The sequence below is a fragment of the Puntigrus tetrazona genome, chromosome 20 (assembly GCF_018831695.1).
Source record: "Puntigrus tetrazona isolate hp1 chromosome 20, ASM1883169v1, whole genome shotgun sequence".
NCBI lineage: Eukaryota > Metazoa > Chordata > Actinopteri > Cypriniformes > Cyprinidae > Puntigrus > Puntigrus tetrazona.
In genome coordinates, this window is record NC_056718.1 from 23033566 (window position 1) to 23054965 (window position 21400).

General features: G+C 37.6%; 4 protein-coding genes across 6 annotated transcripts; 3 read left to right on the top strand and 1 right to left on the bottom strand.

The window, feature by feature from the left end:
- The first annotated feature begins 133 nt into the window (after positions 1–133).
- Positions 134–4475, top strand: unc93a (unc-93 homolog A). The gene is made up of 8 exons (XM_043218752.1): positions 134–324; positions 847–1028; positions 1493–1722; positions 1802–1921; positions 2101–2318; positions 2834–2969; positions 3054–3185; positions 3797–4475. Exons 1-8 carry the CDS (start codon positions 226–228, stop codon positions 4099–4101), a joined length of 1422 nt encoding a protein of 473 aa, XP_043074687.1. The 5' UTR covers positions 134–225; the 3' UTR covers positions 4102–4475.
- Positions 4476–6256: 1781 nt separating this feature from the next.
- ttll2 (tubulin tyrosine ligase-like family, member 2) lies at positions 6257–8814 on the top strand. The gene is made up of 2 exons (XM_043219203.1): positions 6257–6389; positions 7038–8814. Exon 2 carries the CDS (start codon positions 7089–7091, stop codon positions 8799–8801), a length of 1713 nt encoding a protein of 570 aa, XP_043075138.1. The 5' UTR covers positions 6257–6389; positions 7038–7088; the 3' UTR covers positions 8802–8814.
- A 720-nt stretch (positions 8815–9534) lies between these two features.
- On the bottom strand, positions 9535–21175 carry si:ch211-140l13.3 (centromere protein J). 3 transcript variants are annotated; one of them, XM_043219200.1, is made up of 17 exons: positions 20852–21175; positions 20369–20655; positions 18884–18983; positions 18485–18628; positions 15971–16100; positions 15364–15463; positions 14308–15287; positions 14125–14209; positions 13566–13766; positions 13157–13252; positions 12476–12536; positions 12312–12376; positions 11491–11592; positions 11274–11411; positions 10472–10556; positions 10210–10330; positions 9535–10137 (listed from the first exon to the last, which is right to left on the bottom strand). In XM_043219200.1, the coding sequence occupies exons 2-17, from the start codon at positions 20630–20632 to the stop codon at positions 9948–9950; spliced, it is 2862 nt and encodes a 953-aa protein (XP_043075135.1). In that variant the 5' UTR covers positions 20633–20655; positions 20852–21175; the 3' UTR covers positions 9535–9947. The 3 variants fall into 3 exon arrangements, with proteins under 3 accessions (XP_043075135.1, XP_043075134.1, XP_043075136.1); XM_043219199.1 differs by having other exon boundaries at positions 18485–18655; positions 20852–21166; XM_043219201.1 differs by having other exon boundaries at positions 18485–18655; positions 20369–20622; positions 20852–21165.
- On the top strand, positions 16698–19489 carry gpr31 (G protein-coupled receptor 31). Its single transcript, XM_043219206.1, has one exon. It carries the CDS (start codon positions 16931–16933, stop codon positions 17891–17893), a length of 963 nt encoding a protein of 320 aa, XP_043075141.1. The 5' UTR covers positions 16698–16930; the 3' UTR covers positions 17894–19489.
- Positions 21176–21400: the final 225 nt, after the last annotated feature.

Genomic DNA, 21400 nt, shown 5'->3' on the forward strand with positions numbered 1-21400 from the left:
ACCAGCTGATAAGAGATCGGCTGTTTGTCTTTCACTGACCCAGCTTTAGTCATCTAAAACGGCGTACGTTTATGATTGCGTTACAGTGAACTTTGTCCTAGAGTGCGTTCATTCTCGCTATATTAGCTCAGAGCGACTTCCAAGTCAATCTAAAAATCTGCTTGGTTTTAACGGGACGCTCACTGAAGGAATTCCTCCCTTTTGAGGGATTCACGAGATTTCAGGATGAAAAAAATCATGAGCCGGACCACCAAAAACGTCCTTGTGGTTTCATTTGGATTTTTGCTCTTATTCACAGCCTATGGAGGGCTGCAGAGTTTGCAGGTAAAAAAAAAAACATTAATCAAAGATAATAGATTTCCTCATTTGTTTGCCGTTTTGCATAAAGATTGATATCAAACTAAATTTGAATGCATGCTTAATGAAATATAATATTTGATACAATGTTCTTGCATAGGTGTGCAAATAAAAATGCATCTATAAATTGTTTAGCGTGCGGTAAATGACAGCATTATCGTTTATAGCAAAAATAAATACATTTGTACTAATAAATATATAAGAAAAACACGATTCTCTGTATTTGCTGAGAAATTCATTTTAACATTTACTAAAAGACGGTTTGTCTTCTAGCAAAAAAGAAACTGCAAAAAAAGCACTATGTAAACGTAATGAAAGAGAAACAATTAAACTATAAGCACTTTGTCTATCAAAGAAGAGAGAAGTTGTCCTGTAGAAGAGAAAAGTTAGCTAAATGAAGAAGCACTGATTAGTAACGGAAATGACTTTATCATTGGTATTGATTTGCGATTGTGTTTATACTGACAGAGACATGTTTGAATGTTACAGAGCAGTCTCAACGCCGCGGATGGAATGGGTGTTATTTCACTCAGTGTCATCTATGGAGCCATCATTTTGTCCTCAATGTTTCTGCCTCCAATAATGATCAAAAATCTGGGCTGTAAATGGACCATCGTCGTTTCCATGGGCTGCTATGTGGCATATTCCTTTGGAAACCTCGCTCCAGGCTGGTGCGTGCATTTCTCTGCCTATTTGTTGAACAATATAAACAACTATGTAAGTTCAAAATGTGAGACAAGCCTTCAGGTGCCAGACTTGAAAGGCTATATTTTAAATAGGAACTGTATTTATATCCTTATAAATTTAATTGATGCTTTTCAAAAGGTTGGGTCAGTAAGATTTTGTAATATTTCATATGATGTTTTTAACATAAAAATGTCTTTCTGCATTTATTTGATCAAAAATACCAGTAATATTAACAAGTATTATTACAATAACGGATTTTCAGTTTAATATATTTTAAAATGTTATTTATCCCTGTGGTGGCAAAGCTGAATTTTGTGCAAATTTCTTATTATTAATATTCATGTTGGAAACAGTTCTGCTGCTATTTCATTTGAACATTTAAGAGCTGAAGGTCCTGTTAGTCGATTTAAATTAAAAAGCACCTCTCCGAAATGATTTTTATCCGCAGGGCAAGTCTGATGACCACTTCTGCTATTCTGGGTATGGGAGGTTCGCCGCTGTGGTCTGCAAAATGCACCTATCTCACAATAAGCGGAAACAGACGAGCCCAGAAAATCGACAAGAAAGGCCAGGATCTCATCAACCAATATTTTGGCATCTTTTTCTTGATTTTTCAGTCATCAGCGGTATGGGGAAACCTCATGTCATCTCTGATATTCGGCCAGGACACCAGCATAGGTACAGCTGGATCGAAGGTGTCTTCGTTTCTTCTTTATTTTGCGGACCGTAAATACACTGAGCGTTTATTCATTTCCAGAAGTCCCCGAGGAGAACCTGCAGTTCTGCGGTGCGTCATCATGCGTTGAAAATTTCACAGTCGCAAACTCAACCCTTCCAGCAAGAAACCTAGTGAACACACTACTAGGCTGCTACATTGGTGGGTAGCAATCGTTCATATTTGTGTAGAAAAACTGTTCGTTGACTTCATTCATGCTATCCACCATCTAGCAATGTCAAGATTACTCCTACTGTATTACAGTAAGAACAGCTTAAAAAGATACAGAAAATGTACATATGTAGGTTTTGTTTAACCATAGTGTTTCCTGGTCCGTGCAGGTGTGGGAGTTCTGGCCATCATTTTTGTGGCGGTGTTCCTGGACAACATCGACCGGGATCTGGCCAAAGAATTTCGCAAGACCAGGGGCAACCAATCGTTTTGCAGCACCTTTCTGGCCACCTTCAAGCTCCTGAGAGATCCCAGACTGTTGCTGCTCATCCCATTGACCATGTACAGCGGGTTTGAGCAAAGTTTCCTCGCCGGCGAATACACAAAGGTACACAGCCTTCTTTTAATGAAACAAAAAAAAAAATTGTATCGCTGTAAAAAATTACTGTGATTTTAAAGGTAAAAAATGTTTACAGTAAAAACCCACCAATGGTTAACAGTGATATTATATCAGTTAATGAAATTACAGTATTTAACTGTAAATTTAAGTTAAAAAGTTGCTACCGTATTTTTTACAGTACAAGCACAGCTGCTGTTTTTTTTACTACAAATGTTGTAAAATGTAAAAAAAAATTAATAATAATTTTAACTAATTGCAAATAATATTTAAAAACATGCACACATGCGTACGTATTTGTATGCTTCATCTGCTGAAACGTGTTGACATAAATCACATAACAATAGCGTATTTGAGAAAGAAAGCCAACGGTGTTTTTTGTTTAAAGTTTATAAGATCGCTGTGCAATGCTTTTTATTTGTAATGCATTTTAATTCTGTAACGGTTGCGTGCACAAACACGAAATATGAACGTTGTGTGTTTGCGCCCCCTTTTTCCCCCTGCAGAACTATGTGACTTGCGCGATAGGAATACACTACGTCGGCTTTGTGATGATCTGTTTCGGTGCTTCTAACTCCCTGTGCTCGTTCGCGTTTGGTAGGCTGGCCAAGTACACTGGAAGAATCGCCCTCTTTTGCTTGGGTAACGAAAGAACAGGTCGACACATGGTTTAAAGGTTAAGTGTGGCTGTTAGTGTTTACTCTCATTCCGTCTCCACTTTCACAGCTGCGGTGACAAACCTGGGCTGTTTTCTGGGTCTTTTGTTCTGGGAGCCTCATCCAGACCAGCTGGGAGTGTTCTTCGTGTTCCCGGCCCTCTGGGGGATGGCGGACGCTGTGTGGCAAACGCAAACCAATGGTGAATGCTTTATATATACTGGCCATCTATACAGTTAAAGCGCCCCTATTATAAATCACGAAAGGATCGCATTTTGGTTTTGAGAGTCCCCAGCAACAAGTTGACATGCATGCAGGGTCAACAAAACAACTTTCACTGCCTTATGCATTTATTTTTACTGTTTTTGCTCAACGACTCCCAAACGATTGCTCATTGATTCCTGTTTCCAAAACCCCTCTTTTGCACGACGCTAATCTGCGGTGATTGGTCCGATCCGTGCCTGTGATGCCCGATAAAGCAGCGTTTGTGAAGCACTATTTTCCGACTCCGAAGTAGCAAAGAATGAATGCTCATTTTCATTCAGACCAATGTGGGAAAAAAAAGGGGGCTAACAGCATGCAAATATTCATGTTGATAATAAAATCGGCTTGGGATTCGTTTTAAAAATGACTCGTTGCAGTGATTCAGAGTCAACTCTTTCTTTTGACAGACGATGTGTTTAAACTGTATTAAAGGTAATATAATAGGGGCACTTTAAGCTATTTTAAGAACTATAAAATGGTTAGTATGTGTTTATATACATTCATATATATATATATATGCATCATACTGTGTGTTTGTTTCATTTGCAGCGCTTTATGGCATTCTCTTTGCTGAGCACAAAGAAGCAGCGTTTGCTAACTACCGCATGTGGGAGTCACTGGGTTTTGTTATAGCCTTTGCTTACAGCACATTCATCTGCCTGTCCACCAAAATCTACATCGCTGTGGCGGTTCTTACCCTCACCATGGTAACTTACCTTTACGTTGAGTACAACGAGCACAAGCATCCATCTCCACAAGTCACTTTTGACGACTTGCAAAAACCAGAAAAGCCTGACCTCGAAGAACTGAAAGACAAATATGAAAAAGATACCATCGCTCAGACAAAAATGTAAATAGATTATAGTTGATATTTGTGCATCAGTAAAATATTCGTTTTTTTGTTGTTGTTGTTGTTGTTGTTGTCATTCAGATATTTTTTTGTATGTTTTATAGTGTCGAAAAGTGTTTTTTGATGTAGCATGTAAATGTTTTGACAATTTTCTTTACTATTTTTTCATTTCTGTACAGAAGCGCAAATCATTTCTATCAGTATATCCATTAAAATACTTTTTTCCTTTAATATGTTTATTGCATTTACCTGATTTACTTAAATGTTATCATGTCAGTGATATGTTAAAGTGATCATATTAAAAAGCATAATAATAAAGGAGACCTGTATTATTTCGAGAATTTTGTCTACATACAATAAAGCTGTTTTTCTCATAAACATAGCTTTGAATTGAATTACTATCAGTTTCCGTTGCATGATGCTGAGTCGAATATCACATCGCAGGATGAGATCCAGATAATAAACGAATAACATTATTACATAATATTCTTACTATAAAACATAGTCATTTCGGACAGAATGTTACTATTGCCGCAAGATTAGAATAATAGAAGTGATAAAAAGGATTCTGCGCAGATTATAATCTTTATAGCCTTTATCATAAATGTCTAAAGGGCAGCATGCTACAGGATCTTCCTGATATACTCATATAGATAGTCGTTCTGAAAAACAGGAAGGATAGAAAAGGACTCAAAGAACAATTTGCGGATCACACTCTTCCTGAAACAATGGCTATTAGAGTCGTTATGTAAGAAACAAGCAACATAAGAGTGAATCAAAATAAAGCCACCGAATCTCATTCTGTGCACCTGGGCTGTAATTCAGACAATAACTCTGGTTATGAATCTCTGAATGACGGTGTGAATACGTGACGTCTTACCAGAAATATTTTTATGAGGGCACTAAAGGAACCCTTTAAAAGTCACACAAACGAAGAAAACGACTTTAAAACGTGCGCTTGGATCCAAGCCGTGCATATTTTATACGACCTTTGTACTTTTCATAGCATGCTGCTAAATCACTGTATTTTTAATAAACTAAGGGTGTACTTGACATGTAATGGTCATGCGCACTGGAATTATTACAGCACTAATAACACACCTTAGCCTCAAATATGGACCTCGAGATGTATTTTCCTGCAGAGTTTAGCTTCAACCCTAATCAAACACACCCGAGCATGCTAATCGGTGTCTTCAGGATCATTAGAAAGTCACAGGTGGGTGAGTTTTATCAGGGTTGGAGCTAAACTCTGCAGTGCATTGGACCTCCAGGTCAGGATTTGAGGAACCCTGCTCTGTATTGTATCGTGACCAGAAGATGGCAGCATCCTCACTAACAGCAAACTGGTCCTCGACCGACTTTTTTTGTAGGTGTGTTTTGAGCTAGTCTTGTTCTCTGTACTATTCGGGACTGAACGTGTGGACGATCCCGTGTGGGATAGAGTACAAAAAAAAAACAAAAAAACAAACATTTTTAAATAAATTAATTTCATATTAATCGATGCGGTTAATAATCGATGCAATTAAAAAAATCAGTTGGCACGAATTACGCATGATTTCATTTTTATATGATAACGTAGTATTTTTTTTCGTGTATTTTTCCATCCCCAGTGTGTGTGTGTGTGTATCAAACTCCATGCTGTGTAATATATATTATTATTATATTTTGGACAATTGGCAAACCGTTTGGGTTAAAGGTCACCCGCCGATTCACGTAAAGTGACGTCACCTGCTCCGACCTCTCATGAGATTGATATATATATATATATATATATATATATATATATATATATATATATATATATATATATATATATATATATATATATACTGTGTGTGTGTATATATATAAATATAAAAAATCTCTCTCTCTCTCTCTCTCTATATATATATATATATATATATATATATATATATATATATATATATATATATATATTTTTTATTTTTTTTTTTTTTTTTTTTTTTTTTTTTTTACACAGCATGGAGTTTGATATACGCACACGCACACACACTGGGGATGGAAAAATACACAGAAAATTACAACGTTATCATATAAAAATGAAATTTACCATTGGCAAACCGTTTTGGTCAAACGTCAACCGTCAACCGTGACGTCACCTGCTCCGACCTCGCGAGGTAACGCTGCAGTCAGCGGCTCACATGGCGCGCTTTTATTCAAGCGTTTCCTAGCAACGAAAGATGACCAGAGCAGAGGACACAAAAGGAGCAGCAACCTGTCTGACAGGAACTCCGTCTGTGGAGGATCTACCAGGCAACAGAGTCCGGTCAGGTAAGACTGATTTATGCAAATATACTTTGCTAACTATTTTGAAATCTAAAACTGGTTGAATTGCACATAAATATGTAACTAGACGCACTAAAACTGATGTGAATTATATGAGTTCATGTTTAAAAATAAACAAAAAAAAGGAAAAAAAAGAAAGCTGTGCTAGCAATATAAGTGTGTGCTTTATTTGACGGGCTTGATTATAAATGTCTTTCTTTTGAGTCATAATCGTATTGTGCCCTGACTAGATTAAGTCAGCATTTTCCAGTTTCTGTAAGACAGGACTGTAGGCTGCAAATGAATACTAGTGGGTCAATTTTTTTTCTTTTTTTTCTTTTTTGAAACTATGTCTTGTGCCTTCATTCAGCAACCCTTTTTAATATAGGGGTCCTTCACATGAGCATGATAACAAAGTATTTAACAGGACCATTGCATTTAAAAGTTTAAAAAATTGTCGTATGACAGCATTTTTTTTTGTGTTCATTATTTATTACAAACTTTAACAGAAATGTTTGCATGCATTGTATTTGCGTGCTGTATTATAAGCTGTATTAATCACTTGGTGATCTGCATAATAAACAGCTAAAGTAAGACAGAACAGCAAGATCTGTTTGCAAACTTAACCAATGCGATCTTCCCTGTTCCATGCAGAATTTAAAGAACTGACTTACATGATTTTTTGGAGGCACTGGGATCTTCTCTATGGCCGAAAGGGAACGCGGTTTAGCTCCTCTGGTGTTCAGATTGCACGGAAGAGCCCCGCAGGTGGTACGTGAAGTGCTGCTGGAGCGCGGCTGGGAGGAGTATGACGAAGAGGAGCGGGAGGAAGGAGACTGGAACCTCTATTGGAGAGCCTCTGGCTTCCGAAAGTCTGACTACGAAAACATCCTGCCATGGCAGAGACTGAACCACCATCCCAAATTGAGCCAGATTACGCGCAAGGACTGTCTGGCGCGACACTTGAGAAGAATGAAGATGGCTTTCGGCGCGACCCTGTACGGCTTCAGCCCTGCTGCTTTCATCCTGCCAAACGAATACGCAAAGTTTCTAGGGGTGTACACTGGGAAGCGCGTGAACGACAGAGGGAAGTCTCGCTACTGGATCTGTAAGCCAGTCGACCTTTCGAGAGGAAGAGGTATATTTCTTTTTGAGGATATCAAGGACTTAGTCTATGACTCTTCGGTGATCGTGCAGAGATACATCAGCAACCCGCTTCTCATTTCAGGCTACAAGTTCGATCTACGCATTTACGTTTGCGTAAAAAGCTTTTCTCCTCTTGTGATTTACATGCACCAGGAAGGCCTAGTGCGCTTTGCCACAGAAAAGTACACCCTCGCTTCTTTAGAGAGCCTCTACTCTCATTTGACAAACACCAGCATTAACAAGTTTGGGATGTGCTACGCCACGGACAAAGAGCGAGTGGGTCGAGGATGCAAGTGGACCATGAGCAGATTCCGTAGTTTTCTTCACAAACAGGATATCAACGAGCTTCTGCTGTGGCACGGGATCAGCAACATTGTTACGCTGACTCTGCTCGCCGCCGTTCCTTGCGCTCCCTCCAGCCCTAACTGTCTGGAGCTGCTGGGATTCGACATCCTCATCGATGCTAGCTACAAACCGTGGCTTCTAGAGGTCAACTACAGTCCTGCGCTTTCACTGGACTGCCCCGCTGATGTAAGTGTCAAGAAAGGGCTGGTCAGTGATATCATTGACCTGATGAACTACGGGATGATTGACGGTTACAGACAGAAGGGATACTGCAGGAAGAGATCGGGTAGACGGTATTTACGGCCAAAAATCTCTCAGGGGTTTTTGCTGCCTAAAACTTTACGTGCAGCTCCTTTGAGCAGGAGCGAGTCGATCTCAAGCTCTTCAAGTTCTCAAGACACTTCGGTAAATGTTGGCGGTTGTAACAACGGCGGTTGTGCCACTTGGCCATTTCACCCCGAAAAGGCTCCTCGGAAATTTGAGGAAATTAACGACGACGTGGAATCCGACGGCCTGAAACGCGCAACACTTAACAGCGCGAGGCAATCGCAGAGGAACGCGCCGTCTGCCGTATGCAAGCTACCGTCTCTTCACGTACGCAAACTCAAATCTCCAGCCGTCCCGCGGAGCAGCGCGACTCAAGACAGAGGCTTTCCTGCTTGTCGTGTAGGCGACTTCATTCTGACGTTTCCTTTTAACGAGGCTACGTGGAAAGCCTCTCAGGACCAAGCGAATGTTAAGGCTATTGTGAACGAGGTTCATAAACTCGCAAACCGACTGGCGTCTTCCCTGAATGAAAAACGGAGGACGAAGATGGAAATCGGTCAGAGCGTTGGTGTCGGGGACAAATTCGAGCCTCTGCTTTGGGGGCCAAAGGATCCACCTCTTCTCAGCAAATGCTGCTCCTTAAGTTCAGAAGTCAAGTAAAATGTATTTTGCTTTTAATTATATGTGTTGGCCAAATATTTTTCAGTTTTCAGTCGTTTTTTCTAACACAGCACAAGAATAGGAAAACTGGGAGGAGTACGCACAATATATAGTAATAGCATATATAAATGTGTGTAAATATAAAAAAGGTCAATAAAAACTTCTAAACTGTAAATATGTACACTACCTTTCAAAAGTTTGTGGTCATTTTTGGTTCATTTTTTGTGGTCTCTTACGTTCACCAAGACATTATTTATTTTTGCAAAGTGACAGTAAGTACAGTAATATTACATTTAAACTGTTTTCTATTTTTATACATTTAATGTAATTCATTTATTTTATTTATTATTGTTTTGAGAGCTGAATTGTCCAAAGCCTTCGGGAATCACGTTTGTTTCATAAAAGTTCGTTTCTTTTGCAAAAAACAAAACAAAAAAACTTTCTGACCCCAAACTCTTTTCAAACGGTAGTGTATATTTTACACACTGAGGTCAGACAACAAAACACATCTTCAGGTTTAATGCTCATTTAAGACAAACAAGCAACACATACCTTTGCAGAATTTAAATAAACTCCAAATAGCGAATTTCTTAGCATCAGGAAAATATAAATTATCTTAAAAACGACAGTAAATGAACGCAGGTTTATTCCCTCTATTTGCCAGTTTCTGTAGAACAGAACAATATTGTGATCAAATCAGAAAAGAACATAACACGTTTGACTTCACACCAAGTGACAACTGATTAAAATGACGTTTTATTAAATAATGCACGTCTACTTGTAGATGTAGATGGACTGAACTCTATAAATAACCGTTTCCAGGTATTAAGTTATCGACAATGTTACCAGCTCTCTCTTACTATTACAGGAATGTTCCTCAACTGAAACCAGAGTGTTGCAATGTAGTACAATGTCAGCGCTAGGTCAGAGGGTCACAAGTCTTCACCTGCACACTGTATCAGATGTGTTCGTGCTGAGAGGACCTCTTAGCGATACAAGACGCCTGCTGACAGTACACGTAAAAATAAACAGACTTCGTTCATCCAAACAATAAATTAATAAAGTACTTGAGACTCCAAAAACGAGGTCGGTTAAATATGCATAAGAATAGTTCTTAAATTCTTTGTCGACGTAAAGAAAAGCGGTTCATTTTTTGTCCATTATAACGAGGCCTTCGTTGTTCTTAATGCGAACCCTCCCGGATGAGAACTTTGTTTCCTGCCTCCCATTTGTGTAGACAGTTTTAACGGTTCCATCCGGGTACGTCCTCCGCTTGTACTGTGAAGTGTGAATCTCTCTCTGCCCATTAGTAAACTCCACTACCTTTTCCCCATGTCTGTGGAAACAGCGTGTAAGGGAGTGAATAACAAGGGGGGGAAAAAACAGGAAAGGCAAACGTTAATCTTACTGTGATATCTTGACAACGGTTCCGTCTGGAAAAATGCTCTCCTCTCGACCATCGGAGTGGAGAATCTTGACCGTGCCATCCGGGAAGGATATCTCCCTTGTCCCATCAGGATGGTGTTTTTCTATGTTAAACGTAACATTCACGTATATTTACAAAGAAACGATAAAGAAAGCTTTACAAAGACCACAAGTAACGATCCATTTCAGTTACAACTTCTAAAATAATTTTTAAGTGCTTGTCGATGAAAGTAAGTTTTCCTAACCTCTTTGGTTGTTTGGAAACTGCACAACCTCCAACCCAGATGGATAAGTTGAGTGCGTTGTTCGAGCATCATTATAGTAGTATATCTAAATGTTAAGAGGTAAAATTGTTAAATAAGAAATTTTAAATATTTTTGTGTGTTCGTGCATTGGAGTTAAACTTATTAGCTTTGCTTAGACATGGGTATGACATCTTTTTTTATTTATTTTTGGATAAATAAATTTTCATTCCTCCAAATACTCGATTCAATTAATTGTATTAACTTTTTAATCAATATTGCCATGATTATCCATATCATTAGATCAGTTCCAAAAACGAGAAAAAAACCTGTGCAAACTGAAAAAAACCCCAATAAAAGTATGGAATCCAAACAATAAAAAACCAAAAGTCATTTAAAAAACGAACAAGACTGCCTGGTAAAAACTAAGTAGTACTAAGTATGAGTAGTAGTAACACTAGCACTACTAATTTTTGGTGTTTTAGTGTAATGTAACTTAATGTAAAAAAGGAAAAAATGTAATCTGCACTTGAAACCGTAACAAAAATGGAATCCAAAATATAACATTAAATAAAAACTGCAATAACCCTGATTTGAAGACCTGTCTCAAGAACACAAATGCAGACACAGATAATGTGTGACACATATAGCATCATGAGACAAAAACCAAAGGTTCGGGCCTGTAGGAACATGTTAGTGCTCTGGTGGATGACCTCAAAATAATTAGTACATTTTGAAATGTTGCAATACACCAGTAACTGAGAAGAAACCTGATGAGACTTCCTTATTCACTCGTGATACGCACCACAGTCCCGTCAGCCAGCATACGCTTAACGTCTCCATTGAAGAACGTAACAGTGACCGATTGATCAACACCAATCTCTTTCTTCGTCCCGTTGCGGAATGTGATCACACGACATCCACTCCAAAAAAGACGTTCAACCTAATTAAAAGAGCATTTTGAAATAAATATCGCAAGCTTTGTGCGACTACAATTTCTAATTGCCAAACGCTGTCATTACCCTTCCATCCGGATAGCGGGTTTCCTCCCGTACTTTGTTTTTTCTGGCCTGGGAAGCCGTTTGTGTATTATTGCAGTCGGTATGATGATACAACAAACTTCCCTGTGGGCAAAAATGTGGTGTGGGTCACGTATTACAAGTAACGTGAGTTACGTAATCGGATTACTTTTAAGTAACTAGTAAAGTAACGCATTACTTTTTCATTAACAAGAAATTCAATCGCCTTTATTTCTATAGCGCTTTTAATGGTACACATTGTGTCAGAGCACTGAACAGTATCAAATTGGAGAATAGAGTCAGTAACAGAAATAGAAGCATACTAATAAGCAAAAATTACTTTAGATAATCTAACAATTGTGCTTCATTGTTTTCTAATTGCTGAAGAGTATTGAACCTTCTTTTCCTGTGTTCTACTGTACAGACACGAACTGGCTTTTCCTTAGCCTAAGGTTTATTCATTACACTGTTTGGTGTAAAAGAGCTTTTACATTTACGATAAATAGAACTTGTATTAAAAAACAAACAATGGAGCCCTGCTCATATTTAAAAAGTAATGCAAATGTAACGTAACATTACTTTTTCAGGAAGTAATGCAATTTTGAAATGCATTACTTTTAAAAAGTAATTTTCCCCAACACTGGAGACTATGATGCATCGAGCGTTTCGTAATAGAAACTGGGTCAAACTGGTCCACCATAATGAGTGATACAACAAAATTAAACACCGTACAAGGGTGTTATTACTTCATTCTCTAATTATGAGTGTACTGATGTTGGCTGACTGATTCATGGGAACTGTCCCTTTAAGAGAAATGTAAATACCTTTCCGCTTTGTGTAATCATGGCATTGTTCTGTGGACTGTCAATGGAAAGTGCAGGATTCTTTCCTTTTTGGAAAAACATAACACGCAAGACATGGCACATCTATTATATGATGACAACGTGTACGTTCGTTTTTAAGGAGAAGCACGACAGAACATACTTACTGAAAAAGTTATCCGTGCACTCTGTTAGCCTGTTAGCTTTAGCAACAGAATGTCCATTTGCCTGGCCATTCAGGGAGAAGAAAACTCAGATGAGATAAAATACACAGCACAGAAATGTATCAATATTTTTGTTCTGTTTTCCAGTAAAATATCTAAAAAAGCAATTTTCTTTTATAAATATAACAAAATTTGAGTTAAGTTTATGTTTAAAACAAGAGCATGTTTACTGAAAAACAGTATTAAAGTACTGTTTAAGAAACTGTATTCTGGCAAAGTAATTGAATAAATATTTTGAATAAAACACTGGTCTGACTAAATGTTCTATTTATACTGAATAACGCTGTAGTCAAAAATGATCAGCAGTGCAAACAATTACAATATAAAATCAGATTTAACACTTCTACGGTATGAAATGGAGATGGGTAGATGCATTGCACGTGCATGAATTAGTTATAAAGAACTGAGTCAATTATCTGACACTGGGCTTTGAGAGTCATCATGAATTATTTCTGAGGAGCTTAAAGGCACTCGAGAACATATTACACACCTCAATGGGTTTACAGGAAATGAGTTTAGCTCAACTAGTTGTGACTAAAACTGTCTGAATAAGAATGACTAAACATAAACATGGAAACATTTTGTTGAAGCCATAATGCTTATTTATGATGTTAGCATACTAACATTGCCCTGTTGTGTCCTATGGATGGATTTGTTAAAGGCTGGAGTTGAGCTCCTTACATGATGGGTCCACCGTGGTTCTTCGTTTTCCTGCTCAAACTGATGTACATACGTTATTTATTGAGGCACAGTATTAATAATCAATATAAATACACATACACACACACACACACACACACAGTGTATAACTATATAAACATATGAAGAGTTCAGATGCAAAAGCTTCTTAGTCAAAAATAATATAATTGATAATCAGCTCTCCATGCATTGTATGTGTGCTAAATCCCAGCCTCATCTCATTCGGAAGTACATCAGACGTACTTAGAGGCTTTTGCATCTGAACTCATCATATATATGTTGCACATACATGCTTATATATAGTGGAAAAATAGTGGTTTGAATCTGCTCTGACTGTGCTGCATGATCCAGACTGTAGAGCTGAGGAACCAGCACTCTGGTGGGATCTGTTGTGAACATTGAGCCTGCTCTGAAGCTCCTTGTTTTCTTGGGTGAGGGCTTCAACACGGCTCTGGAGGAGACTGTTGGTCTGTGACCAGTGAGACTCCCTTTCCATTAACTGCTGCTTTAAAGATGAGATCTGCAGGCTCAGATCCTACATGCACATTGATTTAAACATAACATATTAAGTGTTTTTGGATGTATTTGCTATTGAACCCATGTGAGGATAAGACATCAGTGGTTCCATAAAGAAAATTAAACACCTATAAAACATTTCCATTGCACAAAACATTCTTTACAGTGGAAAAAGGTTCGTAAAATCTTAAAACTAAAAAATGGTTCTTTTTAGAACTATATAGTGAAACGTTCTATGAGGAACCACAAATTGGTTCTTCTACGGAATCCTTGTGAAAACCTCCATTTGGAACTTTCATTTTTAAAAGCACTGTATACTGTATGAGAAATAAAATTGATTCACACAATGAGACATGATGTAAATTGTTGATTGATACCTGAGGTTCATGAAGTTCTTTCTTATGCATGAGCAAAGATCTGCAGCCATCCTCACCATTAAAACCATGCTCTTCCGTGTCTTCCCTAGTCATATTCATGAATATGTGAATTCAAGGACAGAAACTTGAGAGCTAGAGTAAAAATCGTATTATTATGTAAAAATCATCATCTTTTTAAAAAACCTGATTGGAGTATCTGGTTGCTCTTGTCCCATGCCATGAGTGGTGTCTTCTGGAGTGACTTTGTTTTTTGGGAACTCCATTGTGAGGAGCTCAGAAGTAGAAGTTTGTCTAAAGTCACTGTCAGCCCCCCTTTCGTGCGTTTTTTTAGAGCAGTTCATAGACCCTTCTAAGCACTTAAGTTCAGAATCACTGCTAAAGCTTGAAGAACTGGATGTGGGAGAAGAAGTGCGATGTTCTTCATCGAATTGAATCTCACTTGGGGCGTCGCTAGCGTAGTCGCCATCTGATAAATCCAGACTCTGATCTTTGTGATCCGCGTGCTTTGTGAGGTAATGAGGTAACGGCTGGTGAGACTTGAGAGAGTTGGGTCCATCTTCACTGCTGGTGCTGTCATGAGAATCGCTAAGAGCCAGTGACTCCATCACCTCGTCAGTTAAATTGACGTCTTTACATAGATATCCAATCCGACTGTGCAAACGGTCATTTGTAGCAAGACAATTTTTCTCAGGGATTTTGACAATGTGGTCATTAATCTTTTTAAAGCCAACACTTTCTTTGATTTGTGCTAGAGCAGACCCACTTGGCTTGCTTCCATTGGTTTTATCGTAATTCCTCAAGAGCCCTACACTGTGCTTACTTTTAAGTGAGACTACATTTTTATTAGCAGGCAAAGCTTTAACTTTCCCTTTGGTGTATGATGATAAATCATCACCCTGTAGAGCAGCGGTCTTCTTTAGAGGGTCTTCCACAGAAGATCTTTTGTCACAGAAGTTTCCTACACCCTTAAGTCCAGGACTGCTCCTATTTGGTATCTCTTTTTGCTGAAATTCAGCAGGATATATTGTCTGTTTCCTTCGTGGACTAACAGAACGTCTCCTCTGGAGTTTTTGTGAGCAGTCCTTACCCTTTGATGTTCTAGATGTTCCTTCTCCTTTACGAAGGAAACTCCTCTTCTCTGCTCCTCTGATTTGAGCATTAGTCTGGAAAATAGAGAGGACATTGCTTAGAACACACTTAAACTGGGCATGAGTTACTATTTTTAAATACTGCTCATACCTCAAACTCATGTCGGAGAATAGCTTGGTCTGTTTTGAGATGTTCTTCAACAAAATCTTCAAAAGTTTTTTGCTCCTCTCTCAGCCCTGGTCGAATAGGCCTGTGTTTAATAGATATTATTTTTTATTTACTGTAAAGCTTTTGAATGTGAAATAAATGTATTTTATTTATTTATTTTTTTTAAATAATCTGTTATGCCCATGAAAGCAAAAGTAGCCTAATCTTGTGAAATATCATTACAATTTTTAAAATTGATCTTTTTTTATATATTTTAAAATGTCATTTATTGCAGTGATGGCAAAGCTGATTTTTTTAGCAGCCATTACTGCAGACAAAAGATTCATTTACATTAATTATTATCAGTTACAATAATCATAATCGAATGTTGTATGACCAGCAATGCACTAGTGTTTAATAATCTATTTTTGTTGTTCTTTTCTTTATAGTAACCACACCTTGATCCACATGGTGAGTCATCACTAAGTAATTAATGGAACTAATGTGCATTTTCATCGATGCCCCACAACGATTAAAACTTTACATAAAACTACAAAACAGTCGGTTATATATATATATATATATATATATATATAGTATCTTATAATACCTTTCCTCAGGATTTGGTGGGAGACCTTGCCTCGATCCAAAAGGGCTAAGAGGACAGTTTTCTTGTACAGGTTCTAAAGACTCTTCTTTAATAGGAGACAAGCGTTTGAACTCTGCTGATGGTGCAACATCTGCAATGCAAATCGAAATTTTTAATATTTAATATTATTACCCAACATACAACCCAGTCTTTAAGGAACAAATGTAATGCAATAAATGTTTCCAACATTATGCAAGATATAGTGAACGTCTGCATTGTTAAGAATACTGAAATACTGTATTGAAATATCTGTTTGGAAGATATTTGAAATATCTGTTTGAAATGGGAGGAAGGGCAAATCTTTTAAACAGGTCATGTCCTTTTACCTAAAAAAGGCAATGTTTGCCCCTAAGCTAAAAACGCTTCAGTCTACTCAGGCCTGTCTAGACAAGCTGCTAAATAGTCCTAATAGACAAATTCAGGTGTTTAAGACAGAAGATCAATAACCATCACATTTTTTCACGTACTTTGTTATAACTTGCACAGTAAAGTCAACACACCCCACTATTGTACTGCCAGAATAAGCCCTGCTCTCATGAGATATGATCTTTGCAAATACACATAACTATATGTCTTTATAACTTAAAACTTAACTTAAAAAAGTAAAGTGCGCATTATCTTTGTCCATTGTATTGGGCTTCCTGACACTTACTTCTTATCAGTGACACTTACTAAATGCTGTATAAAAGATGTAAACATTAATTGTCCTTGATGACTCCCTTTTTTACAGCAGTTCGTGACATCAGGCATTTACTGTAACTTCTCAACAGGTAGAGACTTGAACGCTTCAGCAGAGGAGGTGCTTTGGCTTCGAGTCTGAGCAGCTTTAAAACGCTCTGCTTTGGTAGAACAGACTTTCACAGTCGCGCCGTCTACTGACAATAGAAATCGTTTTGGACCTGGAATCCAAGTTTGGATAATATGGATATCACAGACCAGCCAACACTGGACATGAACGACACAAGCTGTCAGGAGAACATCGACCAAAACCGAGCGCTGTACATTTTCTACTCTTCAGTGGTCGTGCTGGAGTTTATCTTGGGTCTCCTGCTGAACATCACAGTCATCCATCTCTTCATCTTCAAGCTTAAGTTCTGGAAATCTAAGACCATTGACATTTTCCTGTTCAATCTGGTCCTAGCTGACATTTTGTTGCTGATTGGATTGCCCGTAAAGGCGTACAACTTTCAGCAATGCAGTGAAGAGAAAGTAGTGTGCAAAGTACAACTGTTTCTGCAGTTTCTCAACCGAGGAGCCAGCATTGCCTTCCTCACGGTCATCTCCATTTATCGATATTTTAGCGTGGTCCATCCTGGGAAAAGGAAAGTTCTGAGGATTTTGAAACGGTCGCCTCAGATTTCTGTATTCATCTGGGTGCTTCTGGTCATTTTGACCATTCCGGCCATGTTGCAAAGTTTTATCAGATGCAACAGCAGTGAAAAAGATGATATACCCGGCCCCATTGTTCTACTGAGGGAAATTGTGTTTTTTACTCAGATTTTCATCCCTTTTTTTGTTCTTGTTTACTGCTCAATAAGGATTATCAAAAGACTCAAACAGAAGTCGGTGGGAGACAAGACTAAACTCTGGAGAGCGATGTTTCTCGTCACTTCGGTGGTTTTCGTCTTTACTGTCTGCTTCTTGCCATACGCCTTTACAAGAGCGGTGCAACTAAAGATGGGGCCCGTGATGAACGAGAAGAAAGTTACTGTCGTTAAATTGTACGATGGGCTTATTTGTCTCTCTTATCTGAACTGTCTACTGGATCCAATCCTGTACTGCCTGAGCAGCAGTAAATTTAAGAAGCTATATATTTCAATGTATCTTCCATTCCTGCTGGAGAAGGAGCAACCGGAAAGCTCAGAAGATACTGCAGATGACTGAATTGAGTAAAAAAAGAAGATGAAAAGGATGTTGGGAGATTTCTGTCAGTTGCATTCTTCTAATACATTTGAATAGTAAATTGATAGTTGAAAATGTCTAAGATTTATTTATTTTTAAAATGTAAAAAAAGGCCAGATTTTAGTTAAAAATTGTTAGAATTATCAATTGCAGAAATGTATGTTTTAGGCACCGTGACCGTTTTAAACCACATTTGTTTTCTTGTTTTTCCAGTTCATTTTTAATGGCTCTGCTGTGTGACACTTGCACAAATAGTCCAATGCATGAAAATGTAATAATTAGCTATTTGCTTTAGTAAGGAGTTTCAGGTTAAGTACGTCACACTATAGCGTCTCAATTCATTTTTTAATGTCTCTGTGTCTTGCTTATATTGAACTTTCTGATGACTCATGGTTTGTAGTCTGGGAAAAGGGAAATGTGCGACTTAAGGAACTTCTCTGTCGGGCACAGAGGATGAAATGTGAAAAATATGAGGTTTTCAATGTTTTGCTTGTATAATATTTTATTTCCACGCTATTGAAAAAAATGCAATTTTCTAAAGAGCATAAAGAAAAAGGATTTCTTGATTCTTACCAATATTGTGATTAGATGTCAGAGTCTCTGGCTCTTTCTTAATCGCAGCGGAATATGTGGCTTTGGATGAGTTTATTTTGAAGGCATCAGAGTCTAAGGGATCGGCTTCTGAATAGCTCAGAGGTGTCTGGACTTGCCAGTGCCCTAAGAATGCGGGAGATAAAATCTGTCCTGAAATAGAAAGTTGAGTAATGAAGGAAAAAAGGCCGCATTTATCATACAGTGTAAAATGTAGTGTCTTCGTAGTGATGGTGGGTAAAGCTCAAAAAGAGTAATCACAGACTAAAACTGTCATTTGCATATCTTCCTATAAATATCATTGAGAACCTGAAGAACATAACCATCATGAACAACTTCACTTTTAATAACATTGTCATGGGAGAGTTTCTCCTAACATACCTGGACTGATAAGAGAGAGCAATGCATTCTGTTCCTGTAAAACCCTCTGCAACTGCTTCACTTGAAGCTGAAGGATCGTTTTGTCATTTTGCCCTGGCTTCTGTTCAGAAAATGAAATGAAGATGTAAAAATCAAAATGCTCTATACATCTACATCTGTATTAGCTAATAGATAGGCCATAGGTTTGACTTTGACAACGGTGCGGACATAATAGCAGATAACACTTTCACAAAGAAAAAAATGGTAAATCAGAAAGGTTGTGTAAGAAAAAAATAGGCTCAAATATGTCAGTGAAACACAAATTTCTCTAATGATTCTAAAAAACTGGTTCCTTTTATTGCTTTTAAGACATTACATAAAATAAGTGCAAAAAATATGTTTACAAATATACATATTTCCATTGAGAAGATGCTGATGCTGATTTAACTCCATTAATACGAGCTGAACCTTTTGTGCATTATGGTTGAATTTGTTGCTTTATTTACTGTACTTGATCACGGCAGTTCAGTTGGTGACGGTTCCATACAAAATAAGTTGAAAGCATCCAAGTGAATGTTAAATTTATTAGTGAACGTTGTAATAAATATTTGAGAAATCATTGTTTTATATGACTGTACTGAATCTGTCTTATATGTATGCTGTAGATAAGCACAAAACGGGTAGGGTTTGTTTTTATATTTGTGGCAACACAACAGAAGACCCCACTTCCCATCCAGCAACATTTTCACATTTATTTTGATATACAGATATATTTTACGTCCTGCTATAATTGTTGCTGAAATTGAACAACAGTAGTTACATATATTTAACTGTTTGATTAAATGATTGCGAGGGACAATTTACCAGTCACTGAATATCACTGTTGTATCCATAATAAATAAATCCTACACTGGTCATTTACAATGTGTTTTTTAAGAAAATACAAAATACAATTTTAATAAATACAATTATTAATATTAAACAAAGACAATGATGTACTTTTATGTTTTTTTTTATTTAGACTATGTAATATATCAAAACTTATAATGTCAGAATAAAAGAAAACATTGCTTAAAATGTAACTCCATACTGTAAGCTTAGCTTTCAGGTTTTTTTTTTTATTTAAAAAATGTAATTCCAAAATTTTCAGAAGATTAATTTGTGTCTAAAACTGTCAATAAATAATTTGATCATTTAAATATCAAGGTATAAACCAAAAAATTGCTGAAATATATATACAAAATGCAGTACCTTTGCCAAAAACTAATAAAACTCAATACTAACAAAACTCAAATCACAAAAAGACATTTTCTGAGTTTCTTTGTACAGATAAAATTTAAAGATAAAGTCAGGGCTGAACTGATTATTATGCAAACGTGGCTTTAACATGGCTTTTTATAGCTGCAAATTTCATACTGGAGATGCTATAGGATGAACTTGCTCACTGACTAATAAACAACGAACGTACTGTACAAAAAAATATTAAATAAAAAGGCAAAATCTAACCTCCAGAGGGGATCTTTGAGACATCATATGTTGGCCAGGCTGGCAGGCGGCTCTGCCCATTTCAGATCTCTGCTGTTCTTTAATCGTCTCCTGATTCACAGACCGAGACGGGAAACCAACTTCAGATTCACTCACTAGAGGTAGCTGGTTTCTTTCATGATGCTGGACAACAGAGCAGGCAGATTGAAGGCTCCCCGGAAAGCCTGTCTTCGGATTCAAACTGGTTTCTACCGCGCTTCGGTTTCGGGGTATTTCTGCAGACATTGCCCTCAAGTTTGACTGTAGAACTTTGGGGGAAGAGGTTTTTGTTCGACTGTTATGAAATCTCTATTAATTATGATTACAGCAGTAGCATGGGACGAATAAATCAAAGCGAAATCATTACAATCCTAACAAATCTTAAGATGCCACAGCGCTTTGAACGGCTAAATATAGCATAACTGAAGCAAATGGCAAAATGAATAGTGCAAAACTACAACTTACCTCAATCTGATTAATGTAAGCTTACACATGCATAGATTTGTACAGCAGTGCACAGCCTACAGCCAACAGCTTCGACTGCAGTAGTTATAGTAACCGTAAACAGAAGACACTGATATCAGATTTAGATGCCAAACCTCGATTGCTTTCTACTGGTTTCCTGAATGGGGATAGAGTGAGTGAAGCAAGCTTAACTAGTGTATTGTCCTATTGGACTTGCTTACATTGGTATAAATTGCTCAAATGGTGCAAATCTTGATTGAACTAGTTTTATCCTCATGCTTGCTTGGCTCACAATTGCAAAATTAGACTGTTCTGTTTGTGCACCGAGTTAGCATAGGACGGCTCCCGTTTTCTCGGTTGATAATTAACTTGTTGATTTGTGACACTGATGAGAAAACACCATTTAAAAGGTATTATCTGAAATTCTGCATTAAGAGTACGAGATCAAACGCGCCATTGAGCTTTCCGGCTCTCAAGATTAAACGGTTTGTTTAATCGGTCTCCTGATAACGAAATACTTTTTCTGCCTGTCCTTTTTTTTGTCCTCAT